Here is an 18520-nt window from a genome sequence, read left to right as displayed (position 1 = left end):
CAGACTGGCATGAGTAATCATGGTATCAGTTCTCTATCAAGACATATGGAGCATTTCTGGTTCAAAACTCATTACTGCTCAGTGGTGAAAGCGAAGATACACCACAGCAGTCTATTTCCTTACCCTACCTACAAGTTGTTGCCTTGCACTGTACAGTTTAAAGAATATGGGTTGATGATACAATAATTTTTTAACTGAGAAATCCAAGCAGACAAGAACGTGGGACCACAGTGGTCATTACATTCAATCTTCCTTAAAACAAACCATAACTTACTGCCTAATGTACAAATGACCACAAAAACCACCACCACATGCAGGCCACAAAAGACACTGCAGACAAGAGAAGCAGTAATTTGTTCTAATCTCAGCTTTCATAATTGCATGGAAACTACCACAAGAACAACTGGCATTACACTGGCCAATTCAGAAACTACTGCTATGCGTATTTCCTCACCTTGCTGAAGCAGCTTCACTCATCTTATGGTCTAGGACAATCATAAGGACTTTCATGTGCTTGCTGTTTTATATGTTAGTAGCTAATCTCCAGTTTATCTGGAAGGTGAACATAATTTACCGGCAACAGATAAAACTCAGCCTTCCGTAAATAGATTAATGTACCAGTAACTCAGGAAGTGGCAAACAACGTTCACCAGAGTAGCAGAAAACTCAATGAAGCCAAAAAGCCAAATTTGCACCTGTGTATGTCTGCTGAAATGAAAGTAAAAGATACCTCTAATGTAGGTTAGAAGCTTGCTCCCCAGAATGATCATGTGTGACATCTTTTAAGTGGTATATACCGCAGATCTGTGACTCCACCCTTGTCATTTCAGAGTGCAGTCTGGGAAATAAACTAATTTTAAAAATTGCAGTAACAGTTTATGGGGAACATGTATTTTTTGTTACACTTTTATAGTAAAGATACTTTGTTTTTCATTTACAAGGTTAATAAATTATCCAAAAGAGAGTACGAATTATCAATATTGAATAGCAATATGCTGAAAACTCAATACATAATAATTATATGCATTGTCAACCATTTCTATTAATTTTTAAAGACTACGACACTCTAGTAGCAGGAAGAGCAAGACCACCCCCTTTTCTGAACTGTTGGTGTAGGGATTTTATTGGCAAGGCAGCTGAAAGCACTACAGAATTAATCCCAGGTCTTTTTACTGCAAATGTTCTCTTTTACTCGTCAAGAAACAATTCAGGGAAATTTGGAACTAGCCATTCAGAGATTATAAGAGGAAGGTTTGTTCCTCCCCTCTTCCCCCCTCCAAAATAAACCTGGACTCTAGAGGGAGAAAAACATCCTGTTTTTTAAATGTAGTTTAAGATAGAGCTTTCTACATGACTTACTGGTGCTAATAACTTACATTTCTCACCCACAACACATGAAGTACACCCATGATTTTAAGATAGCTGTCCAGACCAAGCTGGTTCAGGAACAGTATTCAGGCATTAAAAGGAGCTGCACAGAGAACCCGTTATTCCTTTGAAACATCTACATCAACTTCACACAAGTACCCTACAGAGTTTATCAGTGAGGAAATTTTATTTTGTCTTGTGGATGTCACTTGTCCAGGGTAAACAGAAGTTTGCAAAGCTAAAGTCAGATATCTAAGACTGACTCAGTCTTCTAAAGTCAATGTGAGCTACAAGTGTTGGAAAAGGACCTCCTAAAAAGGCAAAAAGAACCTCATGACACCATCTTCTGTCCCATAGTACTCCTAGAACTTCTGCAAAAACTTGTCACCCTATCACAGATTTAGCATCAGCTTTACGTAAGCAGCATCTTAACTAGAGTTTCAGCAGCAGCAGGAGTGATGATGTTCAGCTTTTCCCTGAAGCCCAGCTAAGAGGCTGCGACAACAATGCTGATGCTGTGCACCTTATTATTATTATTACTGTTATTCTATGGCCTATAGCTCTTTGGATACTGCTGCTGCATTTGTCTAAGGCCAACATTTCTAACCTGTGCAGAGATAAACAGGGGATCAGCTCAAAGCAGCTCACTTCAGAGTCTTTGGAGGAAAAGTGCTTTCTAAAGGAAACACATTTAATGATCAATGAAGTGAGATCGATGCCTGTTCATAAACAAAAAGCTGTTTTTTTTTTTTAAATAAATCAGTAGAGCTCTTGGAAGACACCAGACTGACAGAGATTGAGAGGCAATTACTCAATAAACCCAGGTACCTAATGCAAGCATCTTCACATTTGTCAGCTCAGCCATAGTTTGAGAAAGAGTTCCTGCCTGCTCACTCAATCCTAACATGAGGCAGGTATTGCGGTACAAACTGGTAGATGTGGCACAAATATACGTGCTAAGCTTTGGACTCATAAACATGGCAACTCCATTCTCCACTAAAACAACAGCAGCAGGCACTCTGCTTCTGTTCAGAGCACAGGGTACAGGATTGCTGAATCAATTCCTATCTGCTGCTGGCAGCTACATCATCTCTTTCAGGGTAAACAAATTCCATGTCAAAGAGACCTTTTGCTCTGATTATTCTGACTGGAAGGCAATTCCAACTTCTTATTTTCTAGTAGTAGGAATTTTCTCCTCTCTGGCATATATTTATTTCTTGCCAGTTGTTATGTCAAGTAAGAGTTTTTAAGATAGAGAACAAAGCAGTTTAAAGTGTTCTAGAAATAAAACTGAAAGCATTCAATTCCAAAATACTGCTGTCTAAAGCTCTAAACATTTTTCACTGACAATTCCAATACTGCTCTCCTTGAAAAGAAAGACTATATAAAACTTTACAAGCTTTTTGGCTAGAAGAACAAGTCTTCAAAGTTAGGAAAGGTTAGATTTACTGTTGTCAGCAATAACACTAATTTGGTTCTTTCTGAACACTTAATACGATTTTTGTGTCATAACAGAAGTAGCATGTGATCGTGCAAGTAGACTTGCATAAAACATATACAGACAGCTTGCAATTGCTTAAGCTATTAAACTTCTTTACCAAGGGGTTTGTATGCTTGACTTGTCAACTGTCTGTCTACCAATAGATTTTTAATAACTGATTCCTGACACTTAGATAAAGCATAAAATCTTGCCATTTGGCTGACTTGACTTACTATAAAAATGGTTAATAAAAATGCTTTAGCTGAAACTCAAACTTTTTTTTTTTTAATTTTTCAGCTTGATTTTTTATGGCTTTCTCTTATTGTTTTGTCTAAATTCATCCTCAAAAACTCTCAAGGGTTTATTTTAATCATCTTCTGTTGATTTTTTTTTTTATTAGAAATTGACTAGAAAGCACACAAAGTGCTTTTGTCACAAAGCAAGACATGCTACTTTTGTAAAAATAGACAAAAAAAGGCTATGTTCATAGGAGGGAATGAAAAGAAAACCATCTTTCACAATTCTCAGATATATCAATGACTCCATGTGTGACTTTTCTGTAGCCAGCCCAACAGAAATTTTAGTGACCACGCAGTGACAGGATTAGCAAATTCTCTTGAGCTCTCAATATCGTAATTTCTAGTCCCAGGCTCAAGGCTTCTCTCCCTTGGATAAAAACTTAATCACATTAGCTGGCATTGTAAAGAAGAATAAAATAGTCCAGTTGGAAATGACTACCGATATTCCAAACATCCACTGCTGTTCTTTTCAGGGAAGAAGTCTCAAGCCCAACACAGCATCTCATGTTTTCTGTCAAAATGTAACTTTTCATCCTTCCTCACTGCTCCGGAACTTGGAAACACTCGCTCGTTAAGCAGCTGCTCCTTTTCTGCCTCTTAACACCATTTTCCTGAGGTACCAGCTTGGAGTGAGAACAGTTGCTGCCCCACGTTTGGCCATTCTGGCAGACAGCTGATATTCTCCCAGCAATATATTGAACAAACCAAAACCAGAAAAAAGTCTATTTAAGCTCCTCTTACCTAACCTATAGCAGTACACCAATTTCCACTTGGGAGAGGAATAAATTACATGGAATAAAATAGTTATCTTTACCAAAGGGAGTGGAAGTGGTCTTAAGGCAACTTTACAAAAAAGATAAATAATTAACAATGTAATTAATAAATTTCTCTTACACCTAAACCAAAATGATTATACCAGTGTTAAACACTTTAAGTCACCAGTCTGAACGCTGCAGGTCAAAGGAAAAGGCACTTCTCTTCAGTAGAACCTGCTGCAGGTTTCAGAACTTCAGAAGCCTTTGAATGAAATGCTCATGAGCATTTGATAATCAACCATCAGATATCCTAAATGTAGCATATGCTACCAGTCTCCTCCAACTGTAAGGAAATGTTGAGGTCTGAAGATAAAGATCAAGCCTGCGTTCTAAAGTCATTGCTTCAGCTACCAAATGCAACTACAAGATAACAGTTGTTAGCTTTTTTTTTTTTAACCATGAAGAAACTACATTCATTGAGGATACCACATTTTTACACACACGCACACAGCTACCTACTTTCACGTATCTTTGATGTTTCATTTCCTTCTTTTGAAGTGCTTTCAGTAACAAACCGTAGGACAACTGCTTTTAGCTAAGCATATGTATTGAAGCTGGATGGGGAATTATCAGCTTGTCTTCAGAAGTGAGATTTGCTTGACTGCCATCAGATCCAAAATCTTTTTGAAACACTGGACCCTCTTCAGGACTATTTTCTGAAACATGAAGACTGTGGTTGCAGTGTGTTATACAGGCACAGACCCAGCTTTAAATCACTTTCCTATCCCACTCAGATACGAAACCTAAAAATTGTCTCCTATTGCCAAGAGGTTTTGCACCTGGGTCAGTGAGGAATACTTATGCAACGTGGAATAGTACTTTCCAAAGATACTTATAGAAAAGGAAGCACCTTTAGCCTAGTACTAACAATACATTCGAAAAGGGTCTTAAGCTTCATGCATTCAGTCCTCTTTGACTCCTTAACCACAAGACTTTCTTCATTATTCTAGGGGTGGCTTTGATTATAAATTCCATTTTAGACCAGAGATAATACAGAGATTGACCCTGGTATGTACATTCCTAAAAAGGATGACTAGTTTCAACCAATCAACATTGTCTAATGGAACAGCTATTTTGCCAGAGGATCATAGCTTGACATTCAGTAATTATTAGAACAGTATGACAGTAATTACATGAGCTGTGAACATAGCATTTCCCAAACACAGGGCAATAAATTAGAGATTGATACAGCAAAATCTATCAAAAGCTGGCAGTGTTTGAAAGCTGCTTCTGCATGTTGCATTTCCCAGAAGGCACTGACTTGGAAGCAAGTACTTCTCCAGTGTCAGCCCCGCTGTTTCTTGTATAACCCCCAAGTAGGACAAGAGGAAGAATTATTTTCAGAAAACGGAACAACTGTGGTTTCAGAGATCTTTTCCTCACACTCCATTTTAGACTATGACATGTTAGGACAATGTTTTTGACAGAAAAGCTATACTGCATTTCTAATACACTCAAGTTCAGAAGCTTACAGAGAATATGCACTACAGTTTAGTTGTTACACTTCAGACACTTTTTCGTGTTCTGTATCATGCAGTTATCCTCAAATCAAAGTCAATGCCCTACATGAGTCAAGCATAAAAATATGTGGCAGGACTGAGCATCGAGCTTATTAAGCAATTCTTTGGGCAACTGTCACAAGAAGCTACACAGCCAATGTTTATTCTTCCCAGGGCTGAAAAAGTCCAGGCTTGACCCATGTCAGGGACTGAATTAAGAACTGTCACAAAAACCACAAGACCCAAAAGGTTAGGCATTTCCTTAGGTCTAAAGTAGCAGTATAATAAATTTGCAAAATATTTTCCTACACAAAACCTGAACACAGCAGTCTCTAAATACAGGTTGTGGCCATTACAATAGAACCAAACACACTTCAAAATCAACTACTGCAACTACTCTGTTTCTATTTATTTATACCATCTGCAAAATCAAATCAAATAGAAAAATTGTAAGACCCAACAACATTGAAAGTTATAATTCAGTCACATTATAACAACTTGTAGGCATTTAACAGGAACTGAGAAGGGAGAGAACACCACCCTGAGCTATGTGATTCCCCACATTAGCACAGTTTGTGGAAGAAGAAACTGTCATCAGCCTCAGCCACCTAAGTTACACACCTAGCTCTGCATTTTGAAAGCTTTCTTCCAAATACACATTATAGCTGTATCTTAAAACAAAAGAAAAAGGAAATAAAGTCTGAAGTTTTGCCATATTTAAAAAGTAGGTTTCTGAAGTTAATTCTTCACTTTTTTTTCCACATTACTAATATACCTTGAAGGAATTCCGAGTTACAAACGATTCCTAATTGCTGAGCATCTAATTGCAGTTTCACATTTTGAAAACTGCTTTCATAGATCATCTGTAGAAGAAATAAAGAGTATGCACTGCACAAATGTGGCTTCAGACAAAACACTACAAATCTTTTTAGAACTTGTTTCTCCTGTAGAACTAGACATCCATTCCATTTATAAACAGGTTTCTTTTCTTTAACAGGTAAGAAAATCCCAAAATAAAGTGAACAGTGTGACTAAAAAATAAATTTAAAAAAACATGCACACGATTCCATCTTTTATTCCCGCCTTGCCTTTACAAAACTGACATTTTCTGGACAGATGATCCAGCTTCCAGAAAGAAATTAGAGAAGCTCAGACACTAAATAAGTCAGAGAAAGCAGCTACAATATACTTTCACAGAAAAAGACAAACCAATGTCAGCAGCTGAGAAGTTAAACTAAGACATTTTCAACAGGTTAAGTAAGAGATTTTATGTTCAGGGCTCCCTAACCTTTGCAAAAACAGTAGCAAATGATGAAAATTACCGAAGACTACACACAACATCTTTAAAAACATCACACACGTTACATCACAAATTCAGCTGAAGAGCTACAGGACTGTTATACTGGTCACAAGATCATTTATTACCAATATTTAGCTCAAACACCGTGTGTACAATGGTGAAAACAGAAAGAAGAAAGGAAATAAAGACTTCCCTGGGTTAAATACTTCTAAATGGCATACAATTTCAGTGAAGATTTGCCTTTTATTATTTTACTTTTTAACTAGTGGGATTATTTTGGTCTCTTAATGGTAGCAAGCTTTATTCTATAACCTCCTCCCTCCCCCAAGCCTGACATAATAACTGGACGTTAATGCCAAAGTGGACATAACAAACAAACTATGGTCTACTCCAGAGTATGAGTTTGCAAGAGATGCTCTATGACCTAAATCAATGAATTTATTTGAATCTTTTAAGCTAACTACACTGCAGGGATCAGGCTCAAGCCAATTTCATGATACTTTTAAAAGCTTTCTTCCCACCAAACACAGTAACTATTAAAAAGTCCTACACCGTATAATCATTTATTTTGAAAACAGAAAAACTGGAAGATAAACCATGCTACTAATTCACAGAATTATGTCAGAATATAATCAAAATAAAACAGATACTGTTTGAAATTACTAAATCCTTTATGGTATAAGAGAAAAAATTACATATTGTTGACTGGTTTTATTTCATGTTTATTTTCATTTTTTATTTCTAGTTCAAAACGAAATACATGAAAATTATTTTCCCATAGCTTTAACACTTACTCATCTGAACTGCAGGTAACATGTATCTCCTGTGTATGTGTTATCTATACCCAGAATTTAAGGTGTTTGTTAAAGAAATATCTTTTGCTGATACCAACTTTTCAGCTACTCACAATTCTTTTGATTTTAAAAGCCACTTACATTCCTGGAACTTTGCCAGGTCAAGCATCTGCACTACTGAATATAGCCTGCTTTCAAAACTAAGCCCTTAAGCTGTTTCCTGAAACAGGATGCATTTGTCTACAGAACGCATGTATATTTATTTTACTATAAAATGCTTCCCAAAAAAATAAAAAATCCCACCCTTCCATATTTGGGCAACTAGCTGTATATTTCTCTCAGGGGCTTAATGCAATGACAGCAGTAGCAAAAAAAAAAAAAGAAAAACATTCATAATTTGTAAAGTCTGTGTAGAATTCTAATTGTAAATAATTCAAAGAATCACCGTGAATATAGTTTCTTACCAGATGCTTGCTGGTACATCTTAAAAAACAAGTAAGTAGCAAAACAGTTGCCCCTTTTTGTCATTGATACACTACCATAGTGCAGGCGCAAATACGTAATTGTCATTGTAACCTTTTTACAGTACACAGCAAAAACTCTTCACCATTTTTAAATGGAATAACTGGATCCAATTGGGTCCAAAAATAGCAAACTACTTCACAGTCTAGGAACAGTGTGGTTTGTCATTTAAAGTTCATTGAGAATTAAACTTAAAATTTCCTGGTGTACTACTAATCTGACGGTAAGTAGCATTAGTGTACAATTGCAACAAATTCGCAGTAATTTAAGCAGGGAAATAATATAAAAGATTATCTTAAAAAGAGAAGTTATTGGCTTTATTTAGAAATAAGCGTCTATAAAACAATATAAAAATTTATTGAAGGCTACGTTCTTCTACATGCCATATGTATTCTTTACATTTAACTTTGTATGTAGCAAGAATGTGGGTGCTTTAAAGCTGGTAGTGTATAAAATCAAAATAGGCAGATTTTTTTAAAGAAAAAAAAGCTTTTTATTTAGAAAGTCCTACCTAACGAAAGAGCCTACCTGACCATTTGAGGATGTGTGGCACTCAACATCATTCAAGACAAAACCATAAAGCTCAAATAACATAGCTGATCTATATAAACTGACTGTAAACAACTCTCTTATTGGGCTTCTCTTTGAGAGAAAAATCACAGTATTATTCAAGTACAGCTTTAATGTGAGTGCTGTTCATGCATTCTTTAGAATACCTGTTCTGTGGGGAAGACAGAAGAAAGAGGGCTTTTAACTCAAAATGACTTCCCCATCAATGAGTTTAGGCTGATGTTTCAGTTGATACAACATAGCAATAAATAATACCAAATTCACAGAGCTGGCGCACATCAGCATTAAGAGCGCACCATTAAATGTTTTTGGTAAAATTATCTGATGCAAACTGTTTTAAGTTTTACTCTCCAGTTGTTACTGCAGTGTAAAAATCAAAAACATCAACCCACAGAACATCAGTGTTTTTCCTAAATGTTTTTTTGCCAGTCTCTCCTGTTCCATTCTCCTCTGCCACATTTTAACAAGGAATGCTTGTTTACACCCACAACCTGCACCATCACACGTTAGCTTAAACTGAACAAACAATTCCCTAGGTTCATTCTTGCATATTCATACATGTCAGAATCTGAAAGGAGTTTGTACTTCCTCAGCATAAGATTTTTTTGTCCCAGGAAGAAATAAAACTTACTATGGCTCTCAGCACTTTCAACAGATCAAATAAATAATTTGAAAAGCAATTTTGATTTTTAGAGTTGTCATTGTCTTAAGCCAAGTTCTATTTGTAAATTTGTAATCTTTACTTCTATATTATAAATGTTTTGAAATGGGCAACAGGTAGACAAATAACAGATTATGAAACTATTTATAGTAGTTTATAGTAGTAGTAGTCAGAAGATTCCTAATGGAAACTAGGGACTTAATTTTGTGAGCCTTAATCATATTCATATGGCTTCACAGAACTGGATACTTAACCTCCATGCCAATTCATATGCCATGAACCATGCCACTGATAGCATACATACCTTGTCAGCCCTCAGGACAATTTCCCAGGATAAGAGCATTCAAAGAGGTAACTGAAATGGACACACTGAGCTTCACCATCTGCCGTGCATCTACTATCACATTAAGGAAGAAATCATTAGTTTGAATGGTCTGGTTTCTGAAAGATTTCTTCGAATATTTCACTGAAATATTAACCGGTTGGATTCATACACTTTAAGAAACACCTAACAGATATGAAGAAGGATAGAGAGTAGTGGGGTTGACACTAAGATGTGGCAAGTGAGTTCCTAAGAAGACCAACTATAGTTTTGCTAAGTCTTGCATTAAGAAGTTTGTATTTGTAATATTGCTTTCAAGCATTTGAACAGAAATAAAGACAGTCTGACATAATTTTCTCCCTCTTAGTTTATTATCTTTTCATACACATTCCAAAACATTAAGCTTCCAGTCTGCCTTAACATGCAGAATGAGCAGCTTTTGGAACACAGATCAGTTTCTTGTCCTGCTGGAGGCCCGCAGTTTAAGTTGCAAAACAGCTCCACTCCACAGCATACTCAAAACCATTACCATAGAACAGTTATCCATTAGTGCGGTGAGCAGAGCTATGTATTATAAGAAATACTATCAAAAATTTAAATTAAATGTCATGGTATGTTTGCACGCATGATTTCAGAAGGGAGAGCCTTTAATGTCATTACAACGTGACTTAGAAATAAACTGTGGAATAAAGTCACTGTTATCAATCCTCTTCAGAGCTAGATTCATCTTCCTGGTCAGAGAGCTCAGCAACAGGAAATCGCAGGATGGCTGCCACCCCTGTCAGCTGGCCAAGCTGCTCACCAGACACATGAAGGCTGGAGAAAATGCGCACCGTGCCCATGTTGTCCCGTACACTATCTACCAATTTAACATAACGGGCACGTGTAGCCACATCCTGGTGCCGGAAAAGCTCATCACTGATCAGCAAGGTATCAATGGCCATGGCTTCATTGGCCTTCTCTACATGTTTTAAACCGTAAAAAGCCCTGTCAGGCTCATGCTGCAGCATTTTGTAGAAGTCATCTAATGCTTTGACTTCACCCGCTGCCTTAGTGTCAGAGAGACGGCTAGTTACAGCTGGGTCACAAAGGGCCTCCTTCAGTGCGTACTTATGTCCTGACGATGAGTGCACCTAGAGAAAACAAAGATTGTATTCTTTAATAAAGCATACCATTTTCTTGATTAACCAATCACAGCTTCCAATACACACATTTATCTTGCTCATAATTGATTTGGCTCTTCCTTGAAACCTACTTGACTCTTTTCTTACAAGAGCTTCTCTCCTGCAGACCAAAGACTAACACAAATGCCTTAAACTGTATTTTAAGTGTAGGAAAGATGCTTCTCTTCTTCAAAGACTGCCTTAAATTAGCAGGATGCTGTAGGCAGTACCCTAGGTAGGAGCACCTGAAACCACTGAGAAACTTCAGCCTCCTCATTTTAAAGCATTCAAGAAGAAGCCCTCTTAACATTCTTCAATCTTGCAAAAGCACCAAGTCTTGCATAACTGCATATTCCTATGGTTGTAAAACTGTGTGAAGTACATTAAAACCTTTCACACATTATCATCATTTTTCTATAAATGCAAAAGACTACTTTGTGCAATTTCAGACTCCTAAGTTTTGTGATGATTAAGCACAGGACCCCCATTTTACATGTCTGCTCTAAATTCAGTGGAAGGATAAAAAAAAAAAAGCAACCAACCAATGAAGGATGAAAAGATTATACAGACTATAATATTATCTATTTATTACAAAACTAACAGCAACATTAGCTAACCTATACCACATCCAGGTACTTCTTTTCCTCTTTAAAAAGCTTTAGAAAGCTGTTATTAAACATGATGTTACACAGTATGGTAGACTAACACAGTTAAACTGTTTTTCAATTTGCATTTCACCTTCAACTGAATATTTAATATATATTTGTAGTTAGTTTAAAATATTTAATATTTTTTCTACTTCACTTTAAGGAATCCTAGTAAAGAAACATCCCTATTTCTCGGATAACTCCCTTATATATATAATTTGAGAAGCATGAAAATAATTTCCTTAGAAGAAAAAATAACTTTGTCAGAACATTCTAAGTCAGTTATTTCCCCATCATCCTTCTAATTCTCCTTCTGTTACCACATACAGCTCTTAAACCACTTTGTAGGTATTTGAGAGACAATATGGCTCCTTACCTGTAGGAACTTGGACCTGTTCTCCAGCAGAAGCTTGTTGTCAGTCTTGACCGCCTGCTGGAACATATAGTCACAAAACTGCTCCCGCACGAAGCCTGGGCTGGCCACCAGTACGCACTTCACCACCTCAAAGTTGATGTGTCGCTGGATGGCCTGCACCACCTGTTCGTAAAACCTCTCCAGGGCCCGGTCGTGCTGACTGCAGTTCCCTTTCCGCTTGCGGGGGATGTTCACCTCCACCTTTGCGCGGGTGAGGGTCATGCTGGGGGTAACGAGACACACGTGCGCCAGTCCCTCCTGCATGACAACAGCTGCCACGTCCGCGCTCCAGGCAGGGTCGCAGGCTTGCTCAATGCGCTCCAGCACCACACTGTCCCACTGCTTCTTTGCCAGCGTGAACTGCCGGTTGGGCTCCAGCTCGATGGTGTGGTAGGCCCCCATCTTGACATACTCGTTCTCCTGGATATTGGTGCCCTTGACCCGCAGCTGGCAGGCCTGAGAGTCAAAGTCGATGGCCTCTACGCAGAGGGTGAGGGTGGTGCGGATCCGATTGCTGCCCACGCTGCCCGTGGCCGACTCGGTCTGCACCTTGCGGATGGTGGAGGCCCGCAGGCTGTCCCCCACCTGCAGCAGGTTGTAGGTGTGCCACATGTCCTCGGGCTCCTCGGGGATCAGCGTCACCTGCCCTGCGTTGTCCTTCTCCAGGTCCTTCCTCACCAGCTTCATCCTGACGGCGCCAACGCGACACGCGGCTTCCCTTCAGCTGCGGCGGACAGACGGCCCGGCGCCGGGACCCGCGGGCTCACGGGCGGCTGGAGGCACACCGCGGGCGGCTGCAGGCCTGCTCGGTCCCCTGGAGGCCTTCCCCGGGCGGCCGGAGGCCCACACCGGGTCCCTCGAGTTCTACCCCGGCGACACCAGACCACCCCAGCCCCGGCCCCTCGCCTCACTTCACCCCGTGCGCATGCGCGACGCAAACACCACCTACGGGCGCCTGCGCCGGCTCCGTCCTAAATGGCGCCGGCAGGACGGGAGCCGTCCGCCCGACGCGCATGTGCAACGCCGTCACTCGCCAGTAATTCCCGTACAGATGGCGCACGCGCACAGGGGATGGATGGGTGGGCAACGGGCCGCAGGCGAGGGGGCGCTGCCGGGGGCGAACGCCCGCCTTCAGGGCTGAAGGGCGAGCGGGGTGCGGGGCGGCGTTTGTCGCCTCTCGCTGGACCCGTCGTGGCCCCCCCGCCGATCCTTTCCCCCTCTAGGTCTTTACAGAGAACGATTCAAGCGCCCCCATCGCGGTGCATCGCGCTTAGGAGGCTGAAAAACCACAACAATAGCAACAACGAAGTCGTTGTGGCAATGTGGGGTGGGGACTTCGTGGGCACAGATGAGGGAGGTGAGGAAAGTACAGCTAAATAGATAGCCCGTTTCCTCGCTGTGGTAAGTGTACTTGGTACTTAAAAAAGCCACACTTAAAGAGAACAGGCAGTGTTGTCACCTGTTGGTGCATAAAAGGCTGGGGAGACAGCATTTATATGAAAATCAGTCCAAGGCAACACCAGAACACAAACTTGTTTCGACATTGCTCTTAAAAAGAGCTTCAGCTTAGAGGTTTGGGTTAAGCTTACGCTATCTTTTCACACATTCTAGCTTCAGTTACACTTCAACATGTACGAAAACTTGAGCTGCTTTCTGAACCTTCTGGTGGTTTCAGTCAGAGTAAGATAGTCTGAGAGAAGCGTCAGAGGCAGCATGTTTCATATGAAATCTGATGTTAACACATAAGTAATACGCAATGGAAACCCCCTGTAAACTATCAAGATAACGTGGATTAGTTCAGTGATCCTTGCACAGAAAAGGGACCTGACAACTAGACAACTCAATGTGCAGCATAGACAAATTTAACAAATGACAACTAACATAAAAGTGATAATGCCATGATGTAAATTCTGCTCCTTATTTTGAAATTGTGTGTGGTACTGAACACTGCTTTAGAAAGCATGGTGCAAATTTAGAAAGAATGACAGAAAAATAATGGAAAATAGAAGAATGCTTGTGTGAATAAAGATTGGGAAGAATGCCGGTATGAATAAAGTTCGGGAATAATGAAAATATCTGAGAAAGTAGACAAATTAATATGCCATGATAAGTGACTCCGCGCAACTGGAACAGACAAAGAAATTTTTGCAACTCACTGATGTGTATATATGGTCAGTCATAACTGGAGAAGCAAAAGATCATTCTCTTAGAGATGAGAAGGTGGCAAATGTGAATTTATTAACAGGAAGTTTTTTTTTTTTTTAAGAAAAAATGTGAAAGTCTTTGGACTTTCAATTTAATGAGATACAAGGCTAGAGTGAGCAAAAAATCATCCCTTATCTCCCATTATGATGTAATTTATGTAAATAATATAAATTTCTCTCAAATATCTAGCACTGGCCACTGGTGAAACAGGACACTGAACTCAGATTTGGCCCAGTAACATGCATTTAGTGTTTCTAATCTTGATACTGATGTAAAAACAATTTTATCAGATATTACATAAGAGGATTTATTTGTGAGACCTCAGACTTTCTTCCTGTGAGTACACATGCTTAACTCTGTTAGCATGAATAGTTTCACAGAAGGAAACTGGACCACCCAAGGGAATATAACATAAGCACACGCATAATTATTTGTTTAACTTGGGCTTGTGTGTACTCATAATTTTGTATTAACGTTTTGTGGCTTAGGTAGAAAGAGTGTATTTAGTTTTCCCTCAGGAGTTCCTTTTACTTGTCTATGCAGATACTGCATGGTGCATTTAGGGTGAGTTTTCTTGTCTATCTTCTTTGTGATTATTAAATTGTGGTGGTAGACCTTATGCCATTCTTTAAATATAATTAGCTATAGTGCATATTAGCCTTCCACATTAATATTTTTCTTCTTTGGATGTTGTTTATGAACTTTTCTCCGGTTGTTCGTTCCAGTCAAATTTTAATAAGAAGCCTCACATCCTTGCAGATACTATGTATTTCACTGAAGGGTTGCAAGTTGGCATCCAGTACTAATAGAAAATAAGTGTTTACCTCATTCAGGCAGGTGACTTGCTGCTAAGCATACATACAGTTGCTGCATAAAAAAAACACACAACAAGCCAACATTCAAAAATTCAAGGGTTGCTACTCAACATGTTGAATTGTTGTGGTAGAGACATTTTGAGATTCACTTGAGTCTTTTCTCAAACAAGTAACGATGAGACTTTATACAGTTATGAACAAAAGCAGTATCCACAAATATTTAGTGGCAACAGTAGACTTAAATGTTATTCATAATTAGCAAAAACACTGTCACCTTATAAAGGAAAACATCTACTAGATGATGGTGCTTTGCCTGCTCTGGTAAAATAAGTGACCAGTGGGTATTGTTGTGTTTGAATGTCACAGAATGAGCAGTAGAAAAATGACATCTCAAAAAAATTACGAATCATATGTTTGCAAGTTCATACTAATTTTGTTAATGTCAGAGAGAGATGTGAACTTGACCTTGGTAGAGTCAAACCAAGAAAATATTTGTAACTTTAACATAAAAGTTTTAAATGACATTGTATGTTCCAGTCTCGGTAAAAGACTAAGACTAGGTGAAGAATCTGAGAATTCATGCAATTTATCACTTAAAAATGAGATGCTAATAATTGCAGGAATTTATCACCTATTTTCAGAACTTTCTAAGCATGGTACAGGACAAGAATGGTGATAGCAGGTATTCACAGAGGTTTTAGAGCCGTCCTGGTTTTTTGTAATGTTGTTGTTTTGAAAAACAAGACAGCCCTACATCTTCCAGTCTTGATCAGCTGCTTTATGAAGAAGGGCTGTATTTTAGATAAGGAGAGGCGATGTTTTTAGCAACTGGAACCTTCCCCCTCCCCCCACCCCTTCTGTTATAGCTGGAATCATGCAAACACATTGGAGTCCTAGATAAGAAAAAACAGTGGGAAAGAATCTGAAATAGGGGGAACTCTGCTGAGAGATTTTGGATGTTACTGCTGCAAGAGAGATAAAGGTAGAGAGCAAATCTGTTTTCATTCTTTCCTCTCGCTCTATGTTTATACAGACTCTGGACAGAGACAGTTTCCTTTTCTATGAAAAAGGAAGTTCTAAAGTTCTGTCTTCATGATTTATTACTATTTTCTATAATAAAGATGAGTACTTACTTAATACAAAAGACACGATCATCACCAACAAGGGGAGAAAGAATTGCAGGAAGGAGCAAGCTAAGCATAAAAATATAGTTCAAGAAGTGTTAAAAAGTAATGGAGCCCCTCTGGCTAGATTTCTTCCTCTTCTTTTGAGTAGGACTGGAGGAAGCTTCAGCAGATCCCTAGTCAAACCAATTACACTGAGGTCAAAGGTGAAAAAAACTGTGGTGAAAATAAACTTTTAAACATCCCTTACCATGTTTACCCAACTTCATCAAGACTTCTAGTGAAGGTGAATAGGTAGTTTTTTAAAGTAGTCTGTTCTAGTGATTCATTATCTGGTGAGTAAGAAAGTTATTTTGAACATTCCTTAAATTTTTTGTCCAGTGAATTACCTTGATTTTCTCTTGTCCTTCATTGGACGTTCATTAAACACTTTATATTGGACTTTCTATATGGGATATGTTGGTTTATAGAGCGTGTACTCTCATAAAACAAAACATTGACATTTGGAAAAATGTTCTCAGGTAATAGTAAAAATCTGTATTTGAAACACTCAACAGTTTGCCCATCTCTGTCCTACATAAGCAAGCCTAATTTCTTCAGTCTTTTTTCATCGCCTGCATTTCCTCAACTCCTATCAGGCTTGTTGCTTCTCTGTGCGCTCTTGCCTGTTTGCATTTCTCTCTGACTTTCTGTACCTCTGGATTCTCAGAAGCCTCACCAATACCAAGATGAATTAAAAAAAAAAAAAGTATAGATATACAAACATACAGCTCTATGCACTTTATTCTAGTTTGGTTTTGACTGCTACTGCATGTATTTGATTTATTTTTTCCTAAGAAAGAGAAGCATGTAATTAATTTGTATTTATTTTTATTCCACTGTAATTCTAAATCTACTTGTCCATATTTTTATGATATTGGCCTGTTTATATATGACTTTCTCTTATTTATCTAAGGCAATTTGAATCCTGTTCCTGATATCTGTAGTGCCTCCTCTTATTTTTAAGTGTTTTCTCTTTCACACCAACTTTTTTTACTCATATATTTATATGAGTAAGCTTCTGACAGATTTGGACAGGATCAATGCTAGAGATGTGTTCCTATCTGACACATTTTTTTTTTCTTTATGGTAAATTATCTGTTGGTATTACCAGTGACAATTTTGCAAGCCTGAAAAAGAACTTGTGGCACACCAAATTCTTGCCACTTTACAGAGCCCACCCTCTGTAAAGGAACACAAACAAAAACATATTTTGGAGAATACTGTTCTGTAATAAGAGCAATAAAGACACCCATGAACAAGGGCTAGATAGGACACACCAAATACTACATTCAGATTTTCACATGCTCATGCTGTGCTTGCACAATAAGCAACGTTAAGAGGAAAAAAACCCTTGTCTTGCCTTTTCCCCACTTGCTGTTGCCTGCATTCTAATGATTCTTATGAAATTGATTTCTTCCTCTGTACTGACTCAGGTTCACTGTCTGCTAGTTACTAGCTCAAGAGCTGCTGGGGAAGCTCAGCATCAAAGTTTGCAAATATGTGAATCCCAGCGTTGCCTTAACCTCTTGCCCACTCTTTTGGATTCCCCTGATTTCAGATCCAAAGCATTACTACACACTGACTTGCCGTGAGCGGGGGAATGGTACTTGCCCTATTTGTTTTATTAAAAAAGAAAATAAACTCCTAACAATAAATGAAACCCTAAAAGGCAGTATTACATATTTTAACTCTGGATGAACTCATGTTTCAGAAGTTAGCCGGGTAGTTAACCGTTTCCTTACTTCCCCTTTTACCACTCAGAACATCTGAAATTAGGAGGAAGAGCTCCCCTAATTAAAAGAGTTGCAAGGTACACCTCTTTTCCCCACGCCAGCGCCAGTTACGGTACTTCTCACCCATTCATCCTGCTCTAGCAGTACAACCCCCCCCACCCCACGGAGTTAGGACTGTTTTTAGGGATGGAAGCTGCCGGACAAACACACCGAAGAGCTCCCCCACCATCCTACAGGAGAGCTGTAGGGCAAGGGGATGCCGGGGGACTGGGGAGGGGGACACGCGGTCCCCGGGGCCGCCAGCCCCCAAGGGTTTCACTCCCCTCCCGGAGAGAGAAGAACCGCTTTCGGGACCTGGCTTCTCCAAGCGGGAGCCGGGGGTGCTTTCCTCACCTGTCAGCATCCAGCAGGAGGCGGCCATGCCTGGAGCCGGGGGCCGGGAGCCCGGGGCCGGGGCCGGGGCGGCAGGAGCGGTCCGGCCGCCGGCGGTGCCTGCAGGGCGAGTGGAGGGAGCCGGGCGCTCTGCGCCTCCCGCCCGCCTCGCAGCCGAGTGAGGCATTTCCTGTTTGTTATTCGGTCTTTACGTTTTTTCTTCGCATCAAGAGGAATTTCGCCTCTCCTCCCCCCCACCGCGCGCCGCCTTCCTCCCACCCACCCCCCAAGACCTCCGAGCCTTGGAAACCCCCCGCACGGAGCTCGCCCCGTGCTAAGATGTACAAATAAAGCCAAACCTGCCCCCCTCTAAG

General features: G+C 39.7%; 2 protein-coding genes across 3 annotated transcripts in view; both read right to left on the bottom strand.

Annotated features, from left to right (window-relative positions):
• ITGA1 (integrin subunit alpha 1) overlaps positions 1 to 18520 on the bottom strand; it is an 80153-nt gene that overhangs the window by 61283 nt on the left and 350 nt on the right. Inside the window, exon 1 of one of the 2 annotated variants that reach the window (XM_080572988.1) lies at positions 18168 to 18349. The exons of the other annotated variant lie outside the window; for it this stretch is intronic. Within the exon in view, the coding sequence (XP_080429114.1) occupies positions 18168 to 18333 (166 nt within the window). The 5' untranslated portion in view covers positions 18334 to 18349. Of the gene's footprint in view, positions 1 to 18167; positions 18350 to 18520 lie in introns of those variants that run through there. 2 annotated transcript variants of the gene reach the window in all.
• PELO (pelota mRNA surveillance and ribosome rescue factor) lies at positions 9983 to 18261 on the bottom strand. Its single transcript, XM_080572990.1, has 2 exons — positions 11817 to 18261; positions 9983 to 10763 (listed from the first exon to the last, which is right to left on the bottom strand). Exons 1-2 carry the CDS (start codon positions 12540 to 12542, stop codon positions 10332 to 10334), a joined length of 1158 nt encoding a protein of 385 aa, XP_080429116.1. The 5' UTR covers positions 12543 to 18261; the 3' UTR covers positions 9983 to 10331.

This window comes from Anser brachyrhynchus (assembly GCF_964034855.1).
Source record: "Anser brachyrhynchus genome assembly, chromosome: Z".
Lineage (NCBI taxonomy): Eukaryota > Metazoa > Chordata > Aves > Anseriformes > Anatidae > Anser > Anser brachyrhynchus.
Note: the sequence above shows the minus strand (reverse complement) of the source record. Positions and strands in the feature narration are given on the sequence as shown.

Coding starts and splice junctions, on each gene's coding strand:
- PELO (XM_080572990.1), bottom strand. CDS start 12,542: ATGAAGCTGGTGAGGAAGGACCTGGAGAAGGACAACGCAGGGCAGGTG. Junction 10,764..11,816: donor ACAGGTCCAAGTTCCTACAG/GTAAGGAGCCAT, acceptor TGTTTTCTCTAG/GTGCACTCATCGTCAGGACA.